We start from the raw sequence: 21,758 nt of genomic DNA on the forward strand, positions 1-21,758 counted from the left end.
CCCGCGCAAAACAGATTTTCCCCACGGTCTTTGTCCACCTCTACAGGCATATCGCCCTCTATTGGTGTGGTGTTTGATTACAATGCATTTGGGTTGAATTTCTTGTGATTATTGCAGTCAATGCAAATTGGACCATGTAAGAAAAAAATAACAAGTAACAAAGTTTTTAAAAAATAAGGTTTTATTAACAGATAATATACACAATGGAGACACAAATGAGTCCTCTTGATGGGGCGAGGAAGAAGCATGCTCCTCACTTTAGGTTGCGATAGGTCTTCTAGAGTTGTACACTTTGATGCCATTTTGCATTGAAGAACGTGCAAATTTCGTCAGAAGGGCTCCAGTTGTCTGTTTTTCTCCACATAGATCCCTGTTTCATAAAGTATCCAGTTAGAATGTGATTGACACTGATCTTCTATTAGGAGAGACAGTTGCTGAACTTGATATAAAAAAGTAAACACTCAAAATCAGTGATAATATATCACCATCCTCCACATATTATTTAAAGGTTAGCTTTACTGTTATAGCAACAAATTATATCTTAATTATGCCATGGCTTTCAACTCTACTCACTGTATGTAGGGAGCGATGTCATTCTCAGTCCACTTCTCTCTCATACCGAAGAGGCAGCTGAAGCGCTCCAGGGTGTCCTCTGGTAGGTCCTCCACCCTCAAAAGAGAAATGGTCTCTGGTCTGGTGCTACGGTCTACCAGTGCCAAACCCTGCAGAACACAAGACAAAAGCATGGATGGAACAATGCATTCCCCATATATTTTTACCAGTTCACTTGATGTTGAATTACTTTCATATTTGGTTTAATTGAAAATAGCACTGCATTGGGAACAGATTGTTTCAATTTTTAATGACTATTGTTACTCCCTGATTGGGTCTGTTTAACAGGAAACTGTGTTTTTGACCATTGGTTGATTAGATATTGTTTTTTTCTGTCAGGGGTCTCTGATGGTTTAACTGAGACGTTGTGTGCACATCCCACTCAAGCTGGACAAAGGTACACGGTATGACGAAAAGAAGAATGATTGTCACACACTGGAGTAGCTCCCAATATTTAATTGGACTAAAAACACTGGCGATGTTTTGACCCAACAGGGTCTTCTCCAAGTACATTTCTAATGCCTTGGGTCATGTGTGTCCAGTCCCTCACCCTGAGCTGGTCCAGCTTTGTACTCATCCCCTCCGGAACACTCTGCTGCCAAACCTCCTGGAACTCACTCAGGTGGAACTTGACTGCATTCTGCAGGAGCAGCTGGGCAGTAGCTCGGCAGATCTTATCCTCATCCAGAGAGAACGCCACCTTCCCATCTGAACACAACACGTAGCAGCAGCAGTACATCAAATGATGGTGATAAGAAAGAAAACAACAGAAATAAACATGGTGGCGTTAAGGCTATTTTTATAACCACAGAGACAGCTCAATGTGTACAGCATGATAAAACGAGAGACCACAAAGTTCTTTACTGATTTTGACAAGAGAAGAAAAGGTATGAATAGCATACCTTCGGTTGTGTACTGCCTTCCATAACAGTTCAAGCAATGCTCTATCATTTCTCTGAATCAGAAAGAGGACAATGGTTATCATCACTGAGATGACGATAACTTGTTCAACTCAACAAGAACATAAACACAACACATTTGTTTTACACTCCCATTTTTCTTTAATTGATTTTAAAAGATGTAAGATTTCTTGAACACGAAAGACTTATTTCTCTCAAACTATGTTCACAAATTTGCTGAATTCTGTGTTAGTGAGCCTTCACCTTTGTCAAGATAATCCACCTGTGCTGATAATCAGTATCAAAAGATACTGATTATTACTCACTCAGATGCATCTCCACTGGCCCAAACAGCAGGTCTTTCTAAATGATGCAGTTAAACCAATCAACAGAATAGGCTACGTGCACGGAAGGTTCTCTGTTCGCTCATTTGTTTCCGGTGGAGCCAGGTGTGTTTGAACCTGCCACTATTATTAATGTAATTAGTGTCTACACGGACCCAGTTGGGTGTTGCATTAGGGAATCAGCATGTTACGATAAAGGATTATGCGTGTGTTAAAATTGTCATTATTGGGCAAACAAGATATTCAGTGTCGGAGTGAAGATGTAAGGAGCAGAATGTAATAGAAGATGCCATTATAAGACAGTTAATGCTTCGCCGGAAATACATGAGTATACAGGGAAAACCTTTTGTGCACCTAGTCTATTCCACAAATGTGAAAAGTTTTGAAGGACATAATTGGCATGTTGCAAAAATGTTCAGAGCTGCTGCCCATGAACGAATGTGAAGGTGAACCAATACAGATTTGCCAAAATTTGTTAAACAAAAAAATTGAGGGAAATAAACCTTTTGTGAGCATAAAAGAGGTCTTAGTTCTTCTAATTAGACTAATGAACAATGGGGGCAAAAACAAACATGTTGCATTTACATTTTGTTGAATTAACTTACAAGTTCAACAAATTTGTCTGCATACATTACTAACTCAAAGTTCACATATACAAACAGCAAGTCACTTCAGACATTACAAATTAATTAATGATGAAAATACTGTCACCAAATATTTAAAATAAATCAATCAACAGTGCAGTGCATATCATATTGTGAAAGGAAGATTGAAGACCTAGTGGATGCATATACATCATTCTTGTGAATATGCTTATTTCTTACTTTGGCTCCAGGCCACTGAGTTCCTGAAGACAATCACTCAAAGGAACTTCAGTGAAAGACCAGGATTCAGAGTCAACTAGCTGAGTTATATGGCCCACCAGCTTCATCTCATAATCAAAATCCAAAATTCTCCAGAAGCCTGCAAGACAGAGGGAGCATTAAATCTCGTGCTGTACATACACGTCAGGAATATAAGGTGTACTGTTATCCACATTATAGCAGTTAATCCCCTTTCTGATAATATGATGTATGATATGATGATATTCTTTGACACAAACATACAGGCATTTGTGGATATTTGTGGGCGGTAACAGGTATTCCATTCTGTTGGAGGTGCATATAAAAGCTGCATCGCCATTCAGATTACATAGAAATTAGCTGGCTCAAAGGTTATAAAAGTATTTTGTTTAGTTCTATAATGAATGCACGGTTTTTATAGCTATCCATTTGTGTTTTTGGTAACACATTTTGGTAACTATAACATGCTGATTGACATCTTTAGAACATAAACATATTGAAGGTGCCTAATGTTGAGTTACTCCAGTCTATATTTTTTTGACATTAATCACTCCTATGAAATTTTGCTTTTTTCTATCCAAAACAGCGGATGGTCAAATCAACAAAAACTCTTGATTGTTTGCACCTCCAACATCATGGCGTGGAGTTCTGAGTGGTATGTGACGTAAGTTTGCGTGAAAGAATTATGTATGTAAGAATTTTGAGATGAAACAGGTCTCACCATCTATTTCGCAAGCGTTAATATTTTTTAGTTGGGCCAAAAGTTCCTCTTTACTTGCTTGGATTCTTTCAAGGAGGTCAGCTGTGGAGTACTGAGGAGACAGAAAAATGCGTTCTGTGGAATAGCCAGACTACATATAGACTCTTCTCTGGACTGACTGCTTTGTCAAAGAAAAGTAAACAAACTCTATACTCCAGATGGGATGGTATAGCATGTTGGGCAATCGGGTCTTTTTCAGATATCCATATACAGCTCACAAAGCTGAAAATAGTTCAGGATTATGCCAAAACACTTCATGAACTTAACCATTTGGAATGACCTTATGGAATTACAGAATGTTCTATGATAATAATGGATATATTGCTTAGCTCTTAACTCACTGATGATGCGTCCAGATTGCACCAAAGGTGCATCGTAGAACTTGCATTTACTAATGTGTTACCCAAGGTTTAGCTAACAAGCGATGTTGACAGAGACTGCTGCGAAAGTAAATTGAGCAGTGAATTGTATTTAAAACAATAGTCTTCACACACTATCATTCATATGTGGAAGTAGTACAGGTAAGGCTGTACCATTTGTTCAGGGACTTCAGGCTCTTCCTCTGTGGGCAGAGATGGGCCCTCATACGGACACTCCATCAAAAGTTTCTTCAACTTCTTCAGCCTTGGCCGCTGCTGCTTCAGCTCCCAGTAGCAGTTGGAGAACCCCCATACCTAACACACACACACACACACACACACACACACACAATTTATAATATTACACAAGCAAAGAAATAGAGACAGTCAAAAAAACATTTCATCTCACCTCAGCATTGACAAGCTGAGCATCCGCTGACACTTCCTTCATCTGATCCGGAGTCTTACATCCAGGTACAAACAGAAGCAAGTTGGATGTGTCTGCCATTTTGAGGTCGTATGTTTTGTCTTCACTGCATAGAATCGCATGCTCATCTTTGTCTCCTCTAATGACAAGGCTTAAATGATATGAAAACATTTGAGGATCAGTTTGCTGATACGTTAGTTTCACGATAATGTAATATTTTGAGTATACCGTCTCTGTGCTAAGCCTTGTAGCCTAGTGACTCTCGGAAATGACATTTGAATGCCAGTATAGTGTAACTTCCTAGGTAATTATCCTAACCTGCCTAGATTTCACATTAGTTAAATTTCGTCACAGTCTGTTACTCATCGAATACTTATGTTGCTATGATGAATTGCTTTCACGGATTTACTAAATGGTTAGACATTGCAATAACGTTACCTCTTTCCAGCTTCAATGTGTTTACAAAGTGTTTCGTCCAGTTCCATGAGGCAGTAGTCTCCAGATGACACATTTTCTCCAAAAGACAAGCAATGTGTTACAGGCAACAAATCCTCTTCTTTGAGTTTTGCGATCTCAAGTGTTGCGTTTACCTCTTCCAAAGTTCTCATTTCGTCTACAAAGGACAAATTCCGTAGGCCTACTTCATAAAGACGCTAACACACCGCACTTGGTGCACTTCAGTTTTCGCGCAATATCTACCGGAAATCCCAGCAAATTTGAGTGACTGTGCCACCAGCCAATGACCGACAAGGATGAATGTTAATCTGCAACGCACGCTATTTCCTTTAGAGGGGGCTAAAGGATAAACGTTAACATGATTGTTGTTTCACATCGTTTCATGTGCAGGTGGGGGTGTACATATTTTCATGGTCATTTGAGTTAACGGGTGAGGTACCTGGGTGACATGTTCACAGGACTACATGCTGATTATTACTAACATATTTCCTCTCACTGGCATATACCTGAAATGACACAGTCATTTATCCTACATCTACAAAAGTAATGGGACGCCTGCCACCCACAAAGCATTATAAACCCATAGCCTATTAATATGGAGTTGGCTCTCCCTTTGCAGCTGTAACATCTTCCACTCTTGTAGTGTGTGGAGTGTGTGGAAATGTTTTCCTATTCACTCAGAAGAGTATTTGAGGTCAGGCACTGATATTGAACTCACAATATCTCTTCTACTTCATCCCAATTCCCAAAGTGTATGATGGCATAGAGAATCCTGTTCTTAGCGGGCCAGTCAAGTCAATTAACAACAATGTCTCTATGGACCTTTTGTGCACCGGGGTACAGTCATGTTGGAACCGAAAAGGGCTTCCTCGGACTGTTCCCAAAAAGTTGGAAGAATATTTGTCTAAATTGTCTTATAGACTACTGAAGCATTAATATTTCCCTTCACTAACACAACCCCTAAAAAACAACCCCTATGCCATTATCCCTCCACCAGCATAAATGTACAGTGCACAAAGCAATTCCATAATTAGACATGTTTAAATGATTTTGGTATGGGAGAACTTGACTGGCTTGCAGAGAACATGTTCTCTCTACATCATCAAACACATTTGGGATGTAGGCATACTAAAGCATTGCAAGCCAGGTATTCTTGTCCAACATCAGTGTCTGGCCTCAGATTGACAGTAATAATGAATGGGCGAAAAATTCCACAAACACCCTAAGATGTTGTGGAAATCCTTCTCAAAAGAGTGGAAGCAGCTGTAAAGGGGGACCAAGTCCATGAGGCTACATATGAATATTGGGATCACTGAAGTTCCTTTGGATGTAATGGCATACTTTTATCTATAGTGTATATTACCATATTTCTTCTTGTTGAAGAGTAATAATTTCATTTTTGACAACGGCATGTGATCTTTAAGTCTTTAAAATTATAACGTGAAAGACACCATGATTTTACTCCCACCTCAAGCCCCGCCCTGTGGAGTAACTCCCCCTGTGACGGCACGACAGTCAGAGCAAGTTGGCTCGCGCTGCACTAGTGCGAAACGTGCCTTTAGTGTCAAATAGTAAACAATCAAAGACAATAAGGGGATATCGCATATTGCTGTTGATGTGCATTGACAGACTGGTCGATGTAGTACTTCGCTAGTAGGTTTCTGTCTATCAGCTGGAATGCTGACATATATGCAGTACTACACACTTTGAATCATTTGTGCTGAAGGATTGGCTGACAGAAAGACTGTTCTAAGTTGTTGCATTGGGTTGAAACAGGCATGTCTGTTTTTTTGTGTTAATTTTAAAACACATTTTTTTACTATGGCTGCTATCCGCAAAATTGGATGTAATTTTTAGCCACAGGTCCTACACTTAACGCTTCCAGAGGACGGCTCAAAGGTAATTTCATTATTTTTATACCTCTGTTAATTGAAAGCTCTTGGGTACGACCCTGTTGTATGACAAGCTAGTAAGGTTTGCTGTCTCTCCTGATTGTGATGGGTTGTTTGCGCATTTTACAGTACATTATTTGTAATAGAACCTAAATGCTTTTGTTTAACATGACCAGAGACATTGCAGTCAGTAATTATTTTTATTCAGCTTCTTGAATTCATGAAAACAATCAGTTGGATAGCTGGCTTTGTATTGTATAGTGAAGCTCTCACTGTAACTGTTACAGCGATCACGTGCAAATGGATGACTGAGCGTGCACTAACGTAACGGATCACATTATCGTAATTTTCAGTCTCGTGTATTCTGTCACTGCATTCATTCATTTTTTGCCTCTATATGCATTTAAACGCAGAAATGGACGGCATCCAGACCAGTATGCAGAAGAAGGCTGCAGAGCTGGAACGCATGGCCGAGGTGCTGGTTACAGGAGAGCAGTTGAGGTAGGAGTGGCTGTGGTGGTGTTGTGTGCACTCTGTGTGCTATATGTGCAAAGCAATGTAGCCTACCCCTGCAGCTCCGCAAACAAAGGCGTGTTAGCACCCATTTGGACTGTAACAATACGCCTTGACGGCTTGTTGTGCACAATGAGCTTGGTGTGTTTGCATTGTGAAATTTTGCCAAGTGGCATAATTTCGGCCGTCAAGTGACCTTCACCCACTGTCATTTTAATTGTCCCACTGTTTATATCTGTGGACGTTCAGATGGCAAAGTAGAGAGAACCTGTTTCTTTGTAGACTGTTCAAATCAACTGTTACAGATTATCATGCCAGTATGCTGTGCCAGTTGTTAGGTTACTCAGTTTATTGACTTGGCTTTTGGACCTGCCACTGACCTTCCTCCTCATGGCAGAGAGGTTGGGAAATTGGCAAATTGTTGGTGTAATGGCCAGGGCTAAATAATTAACTACAAAAATATATTAAAAAAAGTTTTACTGTGTTGTTTGTGCAGTGTCTTAAAGCAGATCAACAAAATAACATGTTGAATAACATCTTTCCAGGAAATTGCTGGACATTGATTTGTGTTTTATTGGCTTTATAAACGTTGCAGTTATGTGTGAGCCACATTAATGCTTATTGTTGCTATTATTGCTATTTCTTATATTGCAGCCATTAACTTCTGCCTTGAGTCTCCTTTGCACACAAATCAGCTGGGACAGCAGCACCCAAATCCCCTGAGTTATACACGAGATGTATTCCTTTGAATCCACTGCATAGCACATAGGTAGAATCTGGAGAAAGGGAAATGTGGTAAAATCTTTGAATGTGGGTAGTGTGATGGCAGAGATTGGACATTTCAAACGAAACAAAAAGTCTCATTGAGATGAATCTCATAACAGGGCTGGATTTTTCTAATAGCTGTTCGTGTTACGTGCACAAAGAGTAAAAGTGCTCTTTTTCAGTAGATTTTTCTTTAGTCATTTATTTTGTTGTGTCTATACAACAAAATCTGTTCTTGCATCCACCAGCAGGTTGTCCTAGTCTGTTGTATCGAAGTGAGCAAATACGACATGCATGAAATCATGAATGAAATCTATATCGGAATCAAAACTGTAGCATATGTTTGCTGATAATGGAGAGCAGCATTGCGGAGCTCATGACTCACCAACAGAGGTTGAAACACTACTTGACACAATAATAAACAACAGTTGTAGTGAGCATAGCAAGCCACTAGGCAAGGTCTTGGTGTGGGTTCACCACATCTGTCACCTGTGGGCACTCAAATGTGACTGATGAGCCACTGCATGCTTTTTGTTGCCATATAACTGTTAGGACACACTGACTCAGACAGAGAATTCAGTTCAAGGTTTTTCAGATTTAATGATGCACGACGTTAAACAAGGAAGTTGCAGGCCCACGGCTTAGCAAACACACAGGAGACACAAAGTTAAGGTCCAAAAGGTCCAAAGCACAGAAGATTAGTTCAAGTAAAAAGGTAGTCCAAACAAATGATCCAACTTAACTGGAGATTCCAGCAAAAACTGCCGTAAACGTGGGAAGTCGGGAGCACAGAGTTCTTGTATCATTCTGAGAATGGGGAAGTGGGGTAAAAATAGGGCTAGAGTCCAGTGAAAAACAGTGTAGGGAATTCAGTAATCAGGGGAAAGTGAACGGGAGACATGAGCTGTGAGGGACTGATTGATGTGCGTGGCTGAGGGATTTGTTGAGTCTGAAGGTGAGTGACTGGGTGTGGCTTCTGGGGAACCTGGCATGGCTGTGACAATAACAAGCTCAGTAGTTTTACGATCAGGGGCTCGTTTCTAGAAAGAATCGTTTGCTAACTTGCGTCGCAACCTTGGTAGTTCGCTCCATCGTTCTTGGATTTGGTGTTTCTAGAAAAGGGAGTTTGAACTCTCAATCGCAAACAAGGACGCAAAGTTTGGTCGTTTGAACTACTGCCCCTTGGCAGTCGCACTTGTGTCGTTCCTTGGTAGTTCCAGTTGGTGTCCGGAGCGCCTAACCAAAAAATATGTTTATCTCGTGACTCAATGATTGATCTGTCCTGTAGCTTTATTTTGATTAAGAGACTGACTCCCCTACTTGGCTCATTCTTGCTATTTATGTTAATTTGAGTATTGCTTTGCTTTTTGATAAGCTAGTATTATAATCTTCACAGAGACTTAAAATCAGCACAGTGATAAATAGTGTAGTGGCTTAAGCAGGTGACTTGTTATCCCAGCGTTGTAGGTTCGATTTTCTTATGATGTGAGATTGTCCTCTTGCTTCTCGCTACCTGCAAGTGAACTACACGTAGATTAAATTGTTTTTGACTGATGTCTTGGTCTGTCGATGTAGAGTAACTAAATATGTATGGTCAAAACCTATTGTTGTGTCTTGTAGGCCTACTCTTACTCAGAGGTGAAAAGAAGAGATATAGTCCGGCAGCCAAATGCCATAATTTAGGTAAACCTGGTTTTGTGGGTTAAAGTTTTTTTTTTGCTGTTTCTTGTTGCCAAGGGTAACTCATAAAGATTAGAGAGGGTGCCCGGTGATATCTCTTGAGCAATTCTCGATATTCAGCCTTTCTTGTTCAATGTGTTGAATATAAGGCGAGGCACTGCAGGTGAATAGGGTAAAAAAAAAATAACTAGCAGATATCACTATGAAACTTCCCCAGTTGGTTACTTACATTAATATGAAAAAAAAAATTTATTGCAAGTTTTCTGTAATTTAATGTTCAAATATGCAAATTAGGCATGATCTAATTATGTGCTGATTTGCATAAACTTTAAAAAAGCTAAATCTGAACATTGGATAAAGCCAGGTTCAAAATTACTTTATCATTGTGTTGACATATTAGATGAAAAGTCTTTGACACAGGGAATTATGGATATCTCTTTTTGTTATTCAGTAAATCAGAAAATACTGCCAGTAGCCTTAAAAAAATATATTTTCGCCATGTTCTTAGGAATAAAATTTCATAAATCAGGCTAGGAGTAATATATCAACAAACCCCTCAGTAAAAGCCATCTGAATATGGTTAGGTATAAGACTGGAAAGTTTGGTATATGTAAGTGCTTCTGAAGTGCAGATTTCATTCTCAAAGTGGGAGAGGAAACTCATGCATCTCTCACTAGCACGTCTCTTAAGGTTTTGGGAGGGAGGTTTACTTACAACACAGCTATGTAACTGACTACTGTTAGCCTGCACTGCCCTCTTTTAGCTGATGTACTTTAGCTCTGTACTACTGTTCTAGTTTCCATAAAATATACATTTATTTTTTATTCTTTATCGCAGCAGTAGTCTATGCTCAGAGCCTAACCTCGTTATTCAAAAAGAGAATATTCATTTTTAAGTATTGATCCATAGACATGCATTCAAATACTAAGGCCTAATAATACACACAGGTCAGTCTGACTAATTAAAAAAAAATATATTTAAAAAAATTCCAGGCTTGATTTTTGATTCCACTCGACTGAAATATTTAAATTCCCATCCCTAGTTGACATAGTATACATATATACTTGGATATTAAAGTGAGAGTTTTTAGTTTGGTACAGAGTTCACAGTCATGGAGCCTGAAACCGAGGAATGCTACTTAAGTTGGAAATTCAACTGCCATTTGAAGAAGGATTCATTGATTTGTTACTAAGCCCAACCAGTCTATCAGAAAATGTCAAACTTGCATCAGACTCAATTTTGGAGATGATCAGATGTGGCTGCAAGAGTGAAACCCCTTGTAGCTCTAAGATGCAGTTTCCGGGTTAATGGTGTGCCCTGCACAATGTTCTGTGCATGTTTTAAGGTACTGTAGGATGTTCAAGAACAAATGAGCCAGAACTGCTCAAAACTAATACTAGAGGAAATGTGTACATATTCCGAATTATTACAGGAGATATCTGAAATTATGAATTCATTATTTGACATTTTTCCCAATTTGAATGCATGAAGTATTGTCTGAAAACTATCACACGGCAAACTGTTTTTAGTACATTCTATTTGAGCTGATTTGCTTTTGATATGTGTACTCACCTTGAAATTAGAGGTATTTCCTATTTTTTTCATGATTTTGGCACATAGGGCTTTAGGGGTTAATATATGAAATTGCCCAAGGGATATCACTGGGCACCTTCCTAAATATTAAAGAGTCACCGCAAGTCAATAAGTCTAAGCAAAAATAAATGAATAAATAACTGACAAAGCCAGGTCTGACCCCATGACTACTGGACTACTACAGGCGTTATCTGAAATACAGAAATGCATTAATTGGTATAGAAAAGGGTTAAATTGTCCAAATTTGAACGCATGCAGTATTGTCTGAATAACTATCACACAGAACACTGTATTTTAGTAAATTTTATTTGAGTTGATTTGCATTTGATATGAGGCCTACTCACCTTGAAATCAGAGGTATTTCCTATTTTGTTTTTCTTAATTTTGGCACATTGGGCTTTTTTCATATTTAAACATTAAATTACAGAAAACTTGTAATACATTTTTTTTCATATTAATGTAAGTTATCAACTGGGGAAGTTTCATAGTGATATCTGCTAGTTACATTTTTTACCCTATTCACCTGAAGTCTCGCCTTATATTCAGAACATTGAACAAGAAAGGGTTAATATATGAAATTGCTCAAGGGATATCACTGGGCACCCTCCTAAATCTTAAAGAGCTACCCCTAGTCTACAAGATTATGCAAAAAAAAAAACTTTAACCGACAAAACCAGGTCTGACCCCATGGCTGCCGGACTAATAGGATGCGAACTCTGGCTGAGCGCGCAATGCACCGACGCGCTGCCGTTAAGCCACGAGACAATTGATAAAGTATGCGATACCCAGAAATTCGTCCAGGCTATATATTTTTTCCAACATAGATATTTAACACAAATAATGACTCATATTGGTCGGCTTAAGTTCACTGTTTTATATGCTTGCAATAGGTTTAGGTTTTGGCTGATGGCAATGACAATGCCAGCATTAATCACTCGGTTTAGATTAGAAAAATGTCGACATAGGCCGTGACAGAACATTTCTAGGGGGTGGGGTATTACACGTTGCCACTGTTTCCACCAATGGTATCGCTGCATCATCAACAATGTTGTTGGAACTACGGTGTTCGAACGTCGGAGGTATCGAATTGCGACACAGGTACGATGCTTTCTGGAAACAGGTGTAACAGTGTCGTTGTTTGGTCGCAAGTTGCGTCGTACCATGGTGGTTGAGCAACGTCGTTGCTAACTTTTCTAGAAACGACCCCCAGATCAGTTCTATTATTACCTTACTTAAAACTGATCCTGTCAGGGCACAGGTTCAGAATGCTGTCAAACTGCTCTACACCTCTGATGCTTGTAAGAGTACAATAGTCCCTTGAAAGTCACAGTACAAAGGCACAACCATAATCACAATGGTATGAAGTCGTAGACCTAATGAAGTTATTAAGACGACTGACATGACAATTATCTATTAAATTGGTGTCTGTGAAATCACTGTAGGTCTCATCTGTCCATTCAGAATCAGGGAAATGGGGACTATGAATTCTTCTTCTGATTACATACGTATTATGATATTCACTGTAATGTGTGCGTGTGTATTTGTGTGTTTACGTGTGTGTGTGTGTGTGTGTGTGTGTGTGTGTGTGTTTAGTGTGTATGTGTGTGGGTTGAGGGTGAAAGAGTGTATGATAAGCATGTCTTAGATGTTTAAGCTCATGCCCAGTTCCGTATATGTGCATCCCAGGCTCCGGCTCCATGAATGTAAGGTGATCAAGGACCGCCGGCACCACCTCAGGACCTACCCTAACTGCTTCGTGGCCAAGGAGCTCATCGACTGGCTGATGGAGCACAAGGAGGCCTCCGACCGGGACACGGCCATCAAGATCATGCAGAAGCTGCTGGATCAGAGCATCATCCACCATGGTATTCCCCTAGAACACACGACTCTGACGGGCTATTGGAAATTACAAAAATTCATTTATCACCCAAAGAGTCTGATTGTCAACGTTTTTCAGATCTCTGACAAGAACATACATTCTAGGATGAATGTGTATAGCACTAGTTGTTGGGTTATGGCTATATTTGCCACACATGACTATATATATTGTTGTACATGGGTGCTCAGTGTTCAGATGTAGTATGGGGTGACTGTCAGTGGTTGATTTGGCACTACTTAATGTCTGTCAGAAATGTTGTTTCAGTGTTATAGGATCAGATGGCAATATAATGTACTTGTCAGGTTATCTCCCCAACGTGTCCTGAGCCTCCATAAACGATGAGAGCCTTCAGTGCAGCACTTCATATGTTTAGGTGACTGAATGCTCGCTCTCGCATATTTTAATGATAGAAAATAAAGCAACTGCACATTTTATTTACAATCGTAATTGAACAAGATTTTTGCTTTTATTCATTTCATTAATTTTATTCATACAGTACTATACAGCAGCACAATATAAGCTTAATGCCACTAGGAAAAAAGAACTATGTTCTATCTCCTCAAGGCCTTAATAACTTAATGTTATGGCTAAGAAAAGCACAGTAAAACAAATGCTATTATTATAGGTATTTGTTGTTTTTTTGGTCTTACCTTTGGTCTTATCAATGGCCCACACTTGTTTGTTTATTGTTCAGTTCTTGATGAACACAAGGAGTTCAAAGACATGAAGCTCTTCTACCGTTTCCGGAAGGATGACGGCACGTTCCCCCTGGACAATGAGGCCAAGGTCTTCATGAGGGGCCAGAGGATATACGAGAAGTATGTTGGTGTTTGTCTTTTCATTTGTTGATTTTCCCTCCTTTTATGAACGGATGTTTTCTTGCTGCTCTTTCACTAGAGAGGCAAGCTTTTGGGGGGCTTGGTGTAAACGTAGGATGGGGCAGGTGTGGCGCTACTGCCATTATGTCATAAAGCCATGGTGTGTAACAGACAGTGAATAGATGTGTTTTGAGAAGCAGTGTCTTTTTTTCTTTTGTTTACTCACAATTCTCATACAATTTCACATTCAGTCTTTAGTACAGTGAACAAGTAGTGAGGTTCAAGTTCCTATCTGGACACAGAAATGTGTTAAAAAACAGCGCAAGTTGTATTGTTTTCCACACAAGTTGAGTTATTTTCAAAACATATTGTGTAACAAATAACAAAAACAATGTGTTGGAAACAACACAAACTGTGTTGTCCCTATCTGGACACACGTTGTGTTGTTTTCAACACATTCGTTTTAAGAGTGTGGTGTAACCACAGTATAACTGCAGTGTTATTGAACCAGAGATGGACAAAAAGAATGGAAATTGATTGTTTTTGCACAATGATGGTTTCTGTAGAAATTCCAGTCATTTAGACATTCAATATTTATCAAGAGCCAGACATCTGCCTAGAATATACATCTGAAGCCTAGTATATTATGGCCAGCTAGACAAAGTAAGAATGTGATTTGATTGTAGGTGAGAAAGATAAGAATGTTTAGTGTACTGTGTTTGAAACATTCTAGACCAGTCCAGTGCCTCAGGACAATGGAACTCAAAGTAGCACATCAGAAAGGTGAATGGTGCTTTTGTGGGCAGGATTTGAACTGAACGTCAGGAGCTGTTATTGTTTGCTTTTGACACTCTCAAGATCAACTTGTTTCCAAGCATGTCTCTCATCATCACAAAGTGTCAAGCCACAAGTCATATCTGGCCAAGTCATACTAGACATTCACTTAGGGAATGTAATTCCTTTGAGGTTACATGAAAAAAACAACAAAACTGACATGTTGTCTCATATGTTGACAATCCATTCAGATAAAAGACAGATACTCAACTGGTGGGTCAGACAAGCCAATCCGCACGCTCCTTTGAGCTGAACGGGCATGTTCAGTGTTGTTTGGACGTTGTTGTTGTCTCTGTGTGTGTTTTTCTTGGTACCTAACCACTTTGGTCCCCAGCAGCAGGCAGGTCAGTACATTTGGTTTTTGCACTTCCTCCGCAAATTAATTGTTCCCATGGAGACCCAGGCTGCCAGCAGATTGGAGAAGTGCTTCAGTCAGTTCAGTCTATTTATCTAACTGCTCTCACCTGCATCCATCAGCCTCTCGCGGTTTGGCATCCGGACAGAACATCTAGGAGCGGGGGTTCACATATCAAATCACGTCAGATCAGTGTTTGTCACTTCTGTTTGACTTGGAAATGGTTGCTTTGAACGCTGTAGCTTAGGGTATGGATTGCACAATAATTCAGTTTTCTTGCAATATTCTGTCTAAGGGATGTATGGGGTTGTGTGAGGACATGTTAGATTGTTAACTCGACACACGTTCAAACATATGCATGTCTATATAGGTTTAGATTCTATATAAACTCAATGTTGCTGTCTAAGAAGTTGAAGCCTCTGATACATTCAATTTAAAGCAGGTTTGGAAGTGTTATCCCTGTTACATTGGTATGATACTGACATTTAAATCAAAACAAGCAAGTCAAAACAGAAAACTGTGTGTTTAATGGCGTTGTTTAACTCCATATCTATGTGTGATGCACAGCCTTTACCGTCAAACAAGTTAAAACAAATAGCACTGTTCTTTTCTGTAAATAATTACTAGTCAGATGAACATGATGAAATACTGCATCAGTCTTCCACCATCAGGACACTGAGTTCTTTGAAGGTCTCTCACGTACATGGCTGGGTTCTATGCAGGAACTCTATCCCTTGACCTTCTCCTAAAGGTCATGCGCACAGACTGTGACAGCCTTGTGAGTGGGGCATCACTCATCTCTTATCATGTCCAAATACTAACATCATCTCATGCTGCGGACCACAGGCCCAGGTGGTTGGTCTATATTTAACATTTACTATTGAATGCATGACCTAATGAACACTAAGCATGATAAGTTATGTCGGGTGAAGCTGTAACAGGCCTGGAGGCTTTACTGGGTCAATGAGATGATGGTCCAGTCCTGTCTGATGATTTACTATGTGTTGCAGCAGAGGTGGACAGCAATGCCACAGCAGGTGGCAGTTACAGCAGTCTGCTATAGAGGAGCTGCCTCTTTGTTGAGTGGGCAGTCTTGCATAGTAACAAGTAACAAGATGTGGTCCAAAACCAGAAATGCCTGAGTGTGTGTGTGTGTGTGTGTGTGCGTGTGTGTGCGTGCATGTGAGTGTGTGTGTGTGTGTGTGTGTGTATGTGTGTGTGCGCGAGTATGTGCGCGCGTGTATGTGCATGTTCTGTGCCGTTACAGTGTTTTCAGTCTCATCCTAGGAAGAGGCTGTCTGTTGTGGGAAGACATCTGCTACTTTATGTAATGATGCTGGACGCATGTGGCGCTGTGTAGCCCATAAGCATCTGCATATGGGTCAGCGCTCTCCACCCCCCCCCCCCCCCACATCACTCCTCTGTCTGTCACCAGAACCGCCCGGCTCACTCGCACGCCGACTGATTTACAGCCGGGAGGAGAAAGTGGGTACACTCCTCGAATGGAACCAAAAGTCCAGAATCCGCTCGGCAGGCTCGGCCTGGCATGATGCGCTGGACAGGACAGGGGAGGTGGAGTTGGCTCTCGTCCCTCTCCACATGGCCCCCTGCCTTACTCTTCAGATTCCACTGCAGGGAGTGGTGGCCTGTCTGTCAATGTTTTACCCGTTTGCTCTAAGGCTGGTCACTGGCTTCGGAGACCCTTTGAAATTGTTTGATGAACAGTGACCCGACATCCTCGTCCTATTTCCCCTGTGTTTCCCTGCTGTTTCCCTGCCCCTCTGTCGGGGCGGCGGTAAATCCGAAATACCGGACAGCAACAAACACCAACCTGAGAGGGTGGCCTCTCTCTCTGTCTCTCTCTCTCTGGTTAACGGCCGCGGGAGCTTCCTGCCCATGCTGAGGGGCCCTGTTTTTCCACGCCGCCCCCAATGAGAACAGCAGGGAGTCCACAATGGCAGCTAATTATAACATTCCTGTGTTTTTGGCCAAGTCATAGCAAAAGGGCCATGAAGCCCTAGCGTGGTGGTATGAGCACTTCCAGGACCTTGTTGTGTTGCATAAACACATGGCATGCGGCCTCTCGCCACAGCCTTCCAGGATGAGGGAAAAAAACATAGATGATGAGGAGGAGGAGGAAAATTACGGGAAAAATGTGGCCCGCTATCATTTCCTCTCGATAAGGATCATAGAATCCTTTAAGGATATGAGTGAGACTAAAACGGGCTGTTCTCAAAGGACCATCAGCAGTGGAGATTTTTTTCCCCCTGTTATTTTGGGAAATGATTTGCAGACACCAGTGTAACAGTAACGGAATCCTGCAGACCTTCCTCATCTGTGTCAGCAACCATCAGGAGGTGGCCAGCCCTGACCAGCTGTTAATGTGTAGTGATATGTCTAGCGATGCATCTCTAGTCTAGTGATATGGTTTGCAGTTCTGATTTTCAAGCTCTATGCCAAGGGATTTTAAGGACAGGGTGACAGGGTGACTACTGAGTAAGAGACAGTGGCTGTAAAGAAAAGAGATGGGACACATGGATTAAAAACTAGGTCAGTGAGGCTAGTCTAACCTCAGCCAAGGTCACACTGCGATTGCACAACTGCAGCACCACTTAATGTCCACGTTATCAGTTAAGATTCAGGTGCCTAGGCTTGGCATTTTAGACAGAGGGCCTCGCCCAATTGACTGTGTTCCTAGCAAGAGGAAGGCACGGAGATGTAGGATTAGATAAGGGTCATTAGCCAGGCAAATGTTTGATGCAGGCAAATGTTTGCTTTATATATCTCAGCCCAAAAGTGCTTGGTGTGGCTTTCCATCATAGCCTGCGTGTCCATAGTGCACAGTACTATGGATGTTGTATGCTAAAGGTAGGAATCGTTTACAGGTGACTGCCCCTTGTCGTCTGATGACCTCATGCGCTTTCTCTAGCCAAGCCCAATATCTCTTTAGAGGGGAGCGGTACATTTGTCTGTTTAGTTTGCAGCAGCGTACAAGGAACCCTGAGCAAACGCACTAGGACTGGGTAATGGAAAGTAGGCTAAGCAAGAACCAAATATTGCACAGCAACACCCCCTTTACGCCGAAGTGCTTAATTTAGCTGTGGATGCCCACTGTGCTTTGGGTGCACACTTAATCCCCTTTACTAATGAGAGGAGAAGATTTGTTATTAAATGTCTGACCACACTGTGGAACATCTTGTCCGTAAAAACACATTACACATTTTAACCCAGGTTTAACGCACAAACAAAATGTGTTTTTGTCAGCACGTAAGCAGGTCGAGACTTTGGTCGTCCGTATGTTTTTGAGACTTGGCACAGATTAACTGGGTGCTGGGGCAGAGCCGTGGCTTGGGCGGGTGTCTGACTGTGCTGTCCTGTCGGCAGGCTGATGAGTATGGAGAACGGCCTCCTGCAGACGCGAGAGGAGGAGGGCGTGACGTTCGAGCGGAGCCTGGTGGCGTCCGAGTTTGTGGATTGGCTACTGCAAGAGGGCGAGACGGCGACCAGGGAAGAGGCAGAGCAACTGGGGCGGAGGCTCCTGGAGCATGGCATCATCCAGCACGGTGAGCAGCGTGTGTGTGTGTGTGTGTGTGTATAATGTGTATGGGTGCGTGTAGTTATAGGATAGATCAGCCATCTGCACAGTGCACATCCTGCAGAGTAGATAAGAAGATCCATTGTTTTAGTTTGTTCCAGTCACATGTGTGTAATCTATAGTGCACGATGCCTCAGTATCATGACCACGCATGTCCATAAATTCATCCTATAGTCTTCTTTATGTCAAATAGAGCACTATGGCTTTGCAGGCTTTGTTGCAGACTGCAAGTAAATATGCTTAAATATAAATAAATCGTAAATAAACCACATGGCAGTATTTTGCATAAATAAAAAACTAAACAAAATTGTGCATTGACCACAGTCGTGTCTGCAGGTTATGTAACTGCAGGTTATATAAAATACTTCACTGTATCGCAAATCAATCTATTAAGAATAAAGCTCAATCTATCCAACCCAACACATTATACTATATTTATGGTACCGTATTTTCTGGACTATAAGTCGCACCGGAGTATAAGTCGCACCAGTCAAAAAATGTTTCATTAAGAGGAAAAAAACATATATATAAATATATATATGTTGCACCTGAGTCGCAGGACCAGCCAAACTATGAAAAAAACTGTGACTTATAGTCCGTAAAATACGGTACTCATCAAATAATCTAAGCTTGATACTGCACTCAGCAGTAGGAAATAGACTAGGCTACACTGAGCTATATTATTTATTATAACAGACAGCGTTTTTGGAAAACACAAGGGTAGTCAGTAATACATATTCAATACACTAGGGCTAAATACATACATCAACAAAATGATCAGTACAGGAGGTATTTAGTCTGATGTAATTTACAGCAAACTGAAATACAACACTACATTTACATCATATCATGGGAAACACTAATACAACTTCATGACAAGACAATTACACATTATCCCATTCACACTCACATTCACACTGGATCATGGAATCACTCCCTGGACAGTAAACACTTAACCAACCCACTGCACTCAGGGCCCAGGGCCTTCACACTTGCTCATGCCACTATCACTTTTATAAGACTCAAGAAAGATATTGAAGATTGTAGGCAGAAATTAAACGTTTCACCTGAACTAACTGCCACTTGGTAGTAGAGCACACATGAACAAAGGCATAACATTAGGATGCAACAACACAGTATGACATTAAGAGTAGAACCCAGGATGAAACCACTTGGTAACATACCTTACTTGCTGTTCGAGTGCTAAAGTCATTTAAAAGTTTCAAAGAAAGAAGCAACGGGATCAGCATTTCACCCTCTCCTGCACACACACACACACAGGCGGAGAGAGAATGTTTGGCCTAGTGTCGTTATTGAATTTAAGGAAGGTAATGACACAAAGGGGTGACCATAAAGTTTCAGTGGCGCTGTCATGAGTTGTTTAACTACGCAATATAAGAGAGATGTGCTAAAGCAGCCTATGATCCCTGATTCATTTCTTGCTAAGCTAGGTTAGCCACCTTAGGAAAACTTTAGCCTGTGTCATAGGCATATAAGTAAGCATCACCAATAAAAAACAAATCGATTAAATATCAATGAATGGGCATGTTTGTCAACTGACCTGGACAAATAGATTACCAGTTGTACTTGTGCATTTAATAGGAACGTGGTAAACTAACTTAAGCTAACTTTAGCCTCAGCGTGAACTGTCTTTTCTGCACAACTGTTGTCTTGTCTGTTGTCTTCATTTATTCCAATTGCTCATAAGGTATAGTGAACATATGATGAGTAACAAGAGCTAGGGCTTATGGGGTACAAATTTATTCTAATGCACTATCATCATATTAACAAATTCAATCATTTTTTCAATAAAGCATAAGTTCATAACAGAAATTTGGAAACAAAAGTATATTAGAAATATATCATATATATATATATATATCATATAACACGCTCTGGTACAACGCTGCAAACAGTCATGTGGTTCATGTCATGTTCTAGTAGTTAAATTATCAACTATCATCATATGACATTGATTTCATAAACTCATTTTACCTCTGCCAGTAGCAGTGTTTTTAAGTTGAAGTTTTGCGCTGTTATGCATATGTCTTCAGATGCACTTACTTAAAGGTCTAGAGAGGTTTTCTAGCAGACCAAAGCCAAAAAGAGCTCAGGCCCACAGTGATGGTCAGCAACAGATGGACATTCCACTGTCTCATATTTACTTTGCAGTTGACAGACTTGAGAAACTTCTCGTCTGGTGCTGACACATGTACACGCTCAACCACGTTAAAAAGCACAAAAACTGATGTTTTTCTACACGTTTCTCTCTCTGTCTCTCTCTCTTTCTCTGTTTGCCCCTTTCCTGTGACGTTTGTCTGACACATGGCGATGAGGGCCATCTGTCTCGAGGATTACAACAGAAACTGGAGCCCAAGCCTTACATGACCCCTCTCTCTCTCTCTCTCTCTCTCTCTCTCTCTCTCTCTCTCTCTCTCTCTCTCTCTCTCTCTCCTTCTCCCTCATTCCCCCTTCTCTCTCTCTCCCTCTCTCTCTATTCTCTCTCACACATTCTCTCTCTCTCCCGCCCCCAGTTTCTCTGATGGTTCCAGTTTTGTCTCTCCTCTCTCTGTCTCGCTCACTCACTCAGCCTCTGACACACTGTTCCCCCTCTCTGCACACACACTAACTGAATTAAACCCAAAATAGGGTTGCCAGAGAACTGTCCACCTTATTATTCCCCCCCCTTTCCCTTCCCCTCCCCCTCTCTCTCTCCCTCCTCTCGCTCTCTCACTCTCTCACTCCCTCCTCTCTCTCTCTGGCAGAGGGTGCAAGAGCTGTCCATTTGATTATGGCCTGGCCTGACAGCAGTGGGCTGAGATGAAGCAGTCTTTGTTTTACTGCATATCTGTTCCACTCCATACAAACAACCCCCCCCCCCCCCCCCCCACACACACACACACACACACAATCCTTTTCCATTTAGGGACGGAGAGAGTAGCTATTGGTTTGCATAAAGTGTCAGAGATGGCTTAATATTCAAAATATTAATACAGTAATACAGAATATGCACTATGAATTGTTTTTTTCTCTAACTCCTTCATTTTCTTAAACTCTGACTGACGCTTTTATCTAAGGCAACTTACATATGTCTATTATTACAAGGGCCAGTCCCCCCAGAGCAACTCAGGGTTA

General features: G+C 41.0%; 2 protein-coding genes across 3 annotated transcripts in view; one reads left to right on the plus strand and one right to left on the minus strand.

The window, feature by feature from the left end:
- Positions 1-169: 169 nt before the first annotated feature.
- dscc1 (DNA replication and sister chromatid cohesion 1) lies at positions 170-4,877 on the minus strand. Its single transcript, XM_076265981.1, has 9 exons — positions 4,682-4,877; positions 4,226-4,394; positions 3,991-4,131; positions 3,419-3,509; positions 2,680-2,818; positions 1,515-1,567; positions 1,163-1,320; positions 574-722; positions 170-370 (listed from the first exon to the last, which is right to left on the minus strand). The coding sequence occupies exons 1-9, from the start codon at positions 4,849-4,851 to the stop codon at positions 259-261; spliced, it is 1,182 nt and encodes a 393-aa protein (XP_076122096.1). The 5' UTR covers positions 4,852-4,877; the 3' UTR covers positions 170-258.
- deptor (DEP domain containing MTOR-interacting protein) overlaps positions 4,748-21,758 on the plus strand; it is a 39,943-nt gene continuing 22,932 nt past the window's right edge. Inside the window, exons 1-5 of one of the 2 annotated variants that reach the window (XM_076265979.1) lie at positions 4,748-6,598; positions 7,005-7,092; positions 12,829-13,007; positions 13,716-13,839; positions 18,413-18,591. In XM_076265979.1, the coding sequence (XP_076122094.1) occupies positions 7,007-7,092; positions 12,829-13,007; positions 13,716-13,839; positions 18,413-18,591 (568 nt within the window). In that variant the 5' untranslated portion in view covers positions 4,748-6,598; positions 7,005-7,006. Of the gene's footprint in view, positions 6,599-6,988; positions 7,093-12,828; positions 13,008-13,715; positions 13,840-18,412; positions 18,592-21,758 lie in introns of those variants that run through there. The other variant, XM_076265978.1, reaches the window with a different exon arrangement.

This window comes from Alosa pseudoharengus, unplaced genomic scaffold, assembly GCF_046254945.1.
Source record: "Alosa pseudoharengus isolate Yale_2024_CS ecotype anadromous, Long Island Sound unplaced genomic scaffold, YU_APseudo_1.1 YU_APseudo_1.1_scf_4, whole genome shotgun sequence".
In the NCBI taxonomy this organism is placed as follows: domain Eukaryota; kingdom Metazoa; phylum Chordata; class Actinopteri; order Clupeiformes; family Clupeidae; genus Alosa; species Alosa pseudoharengus.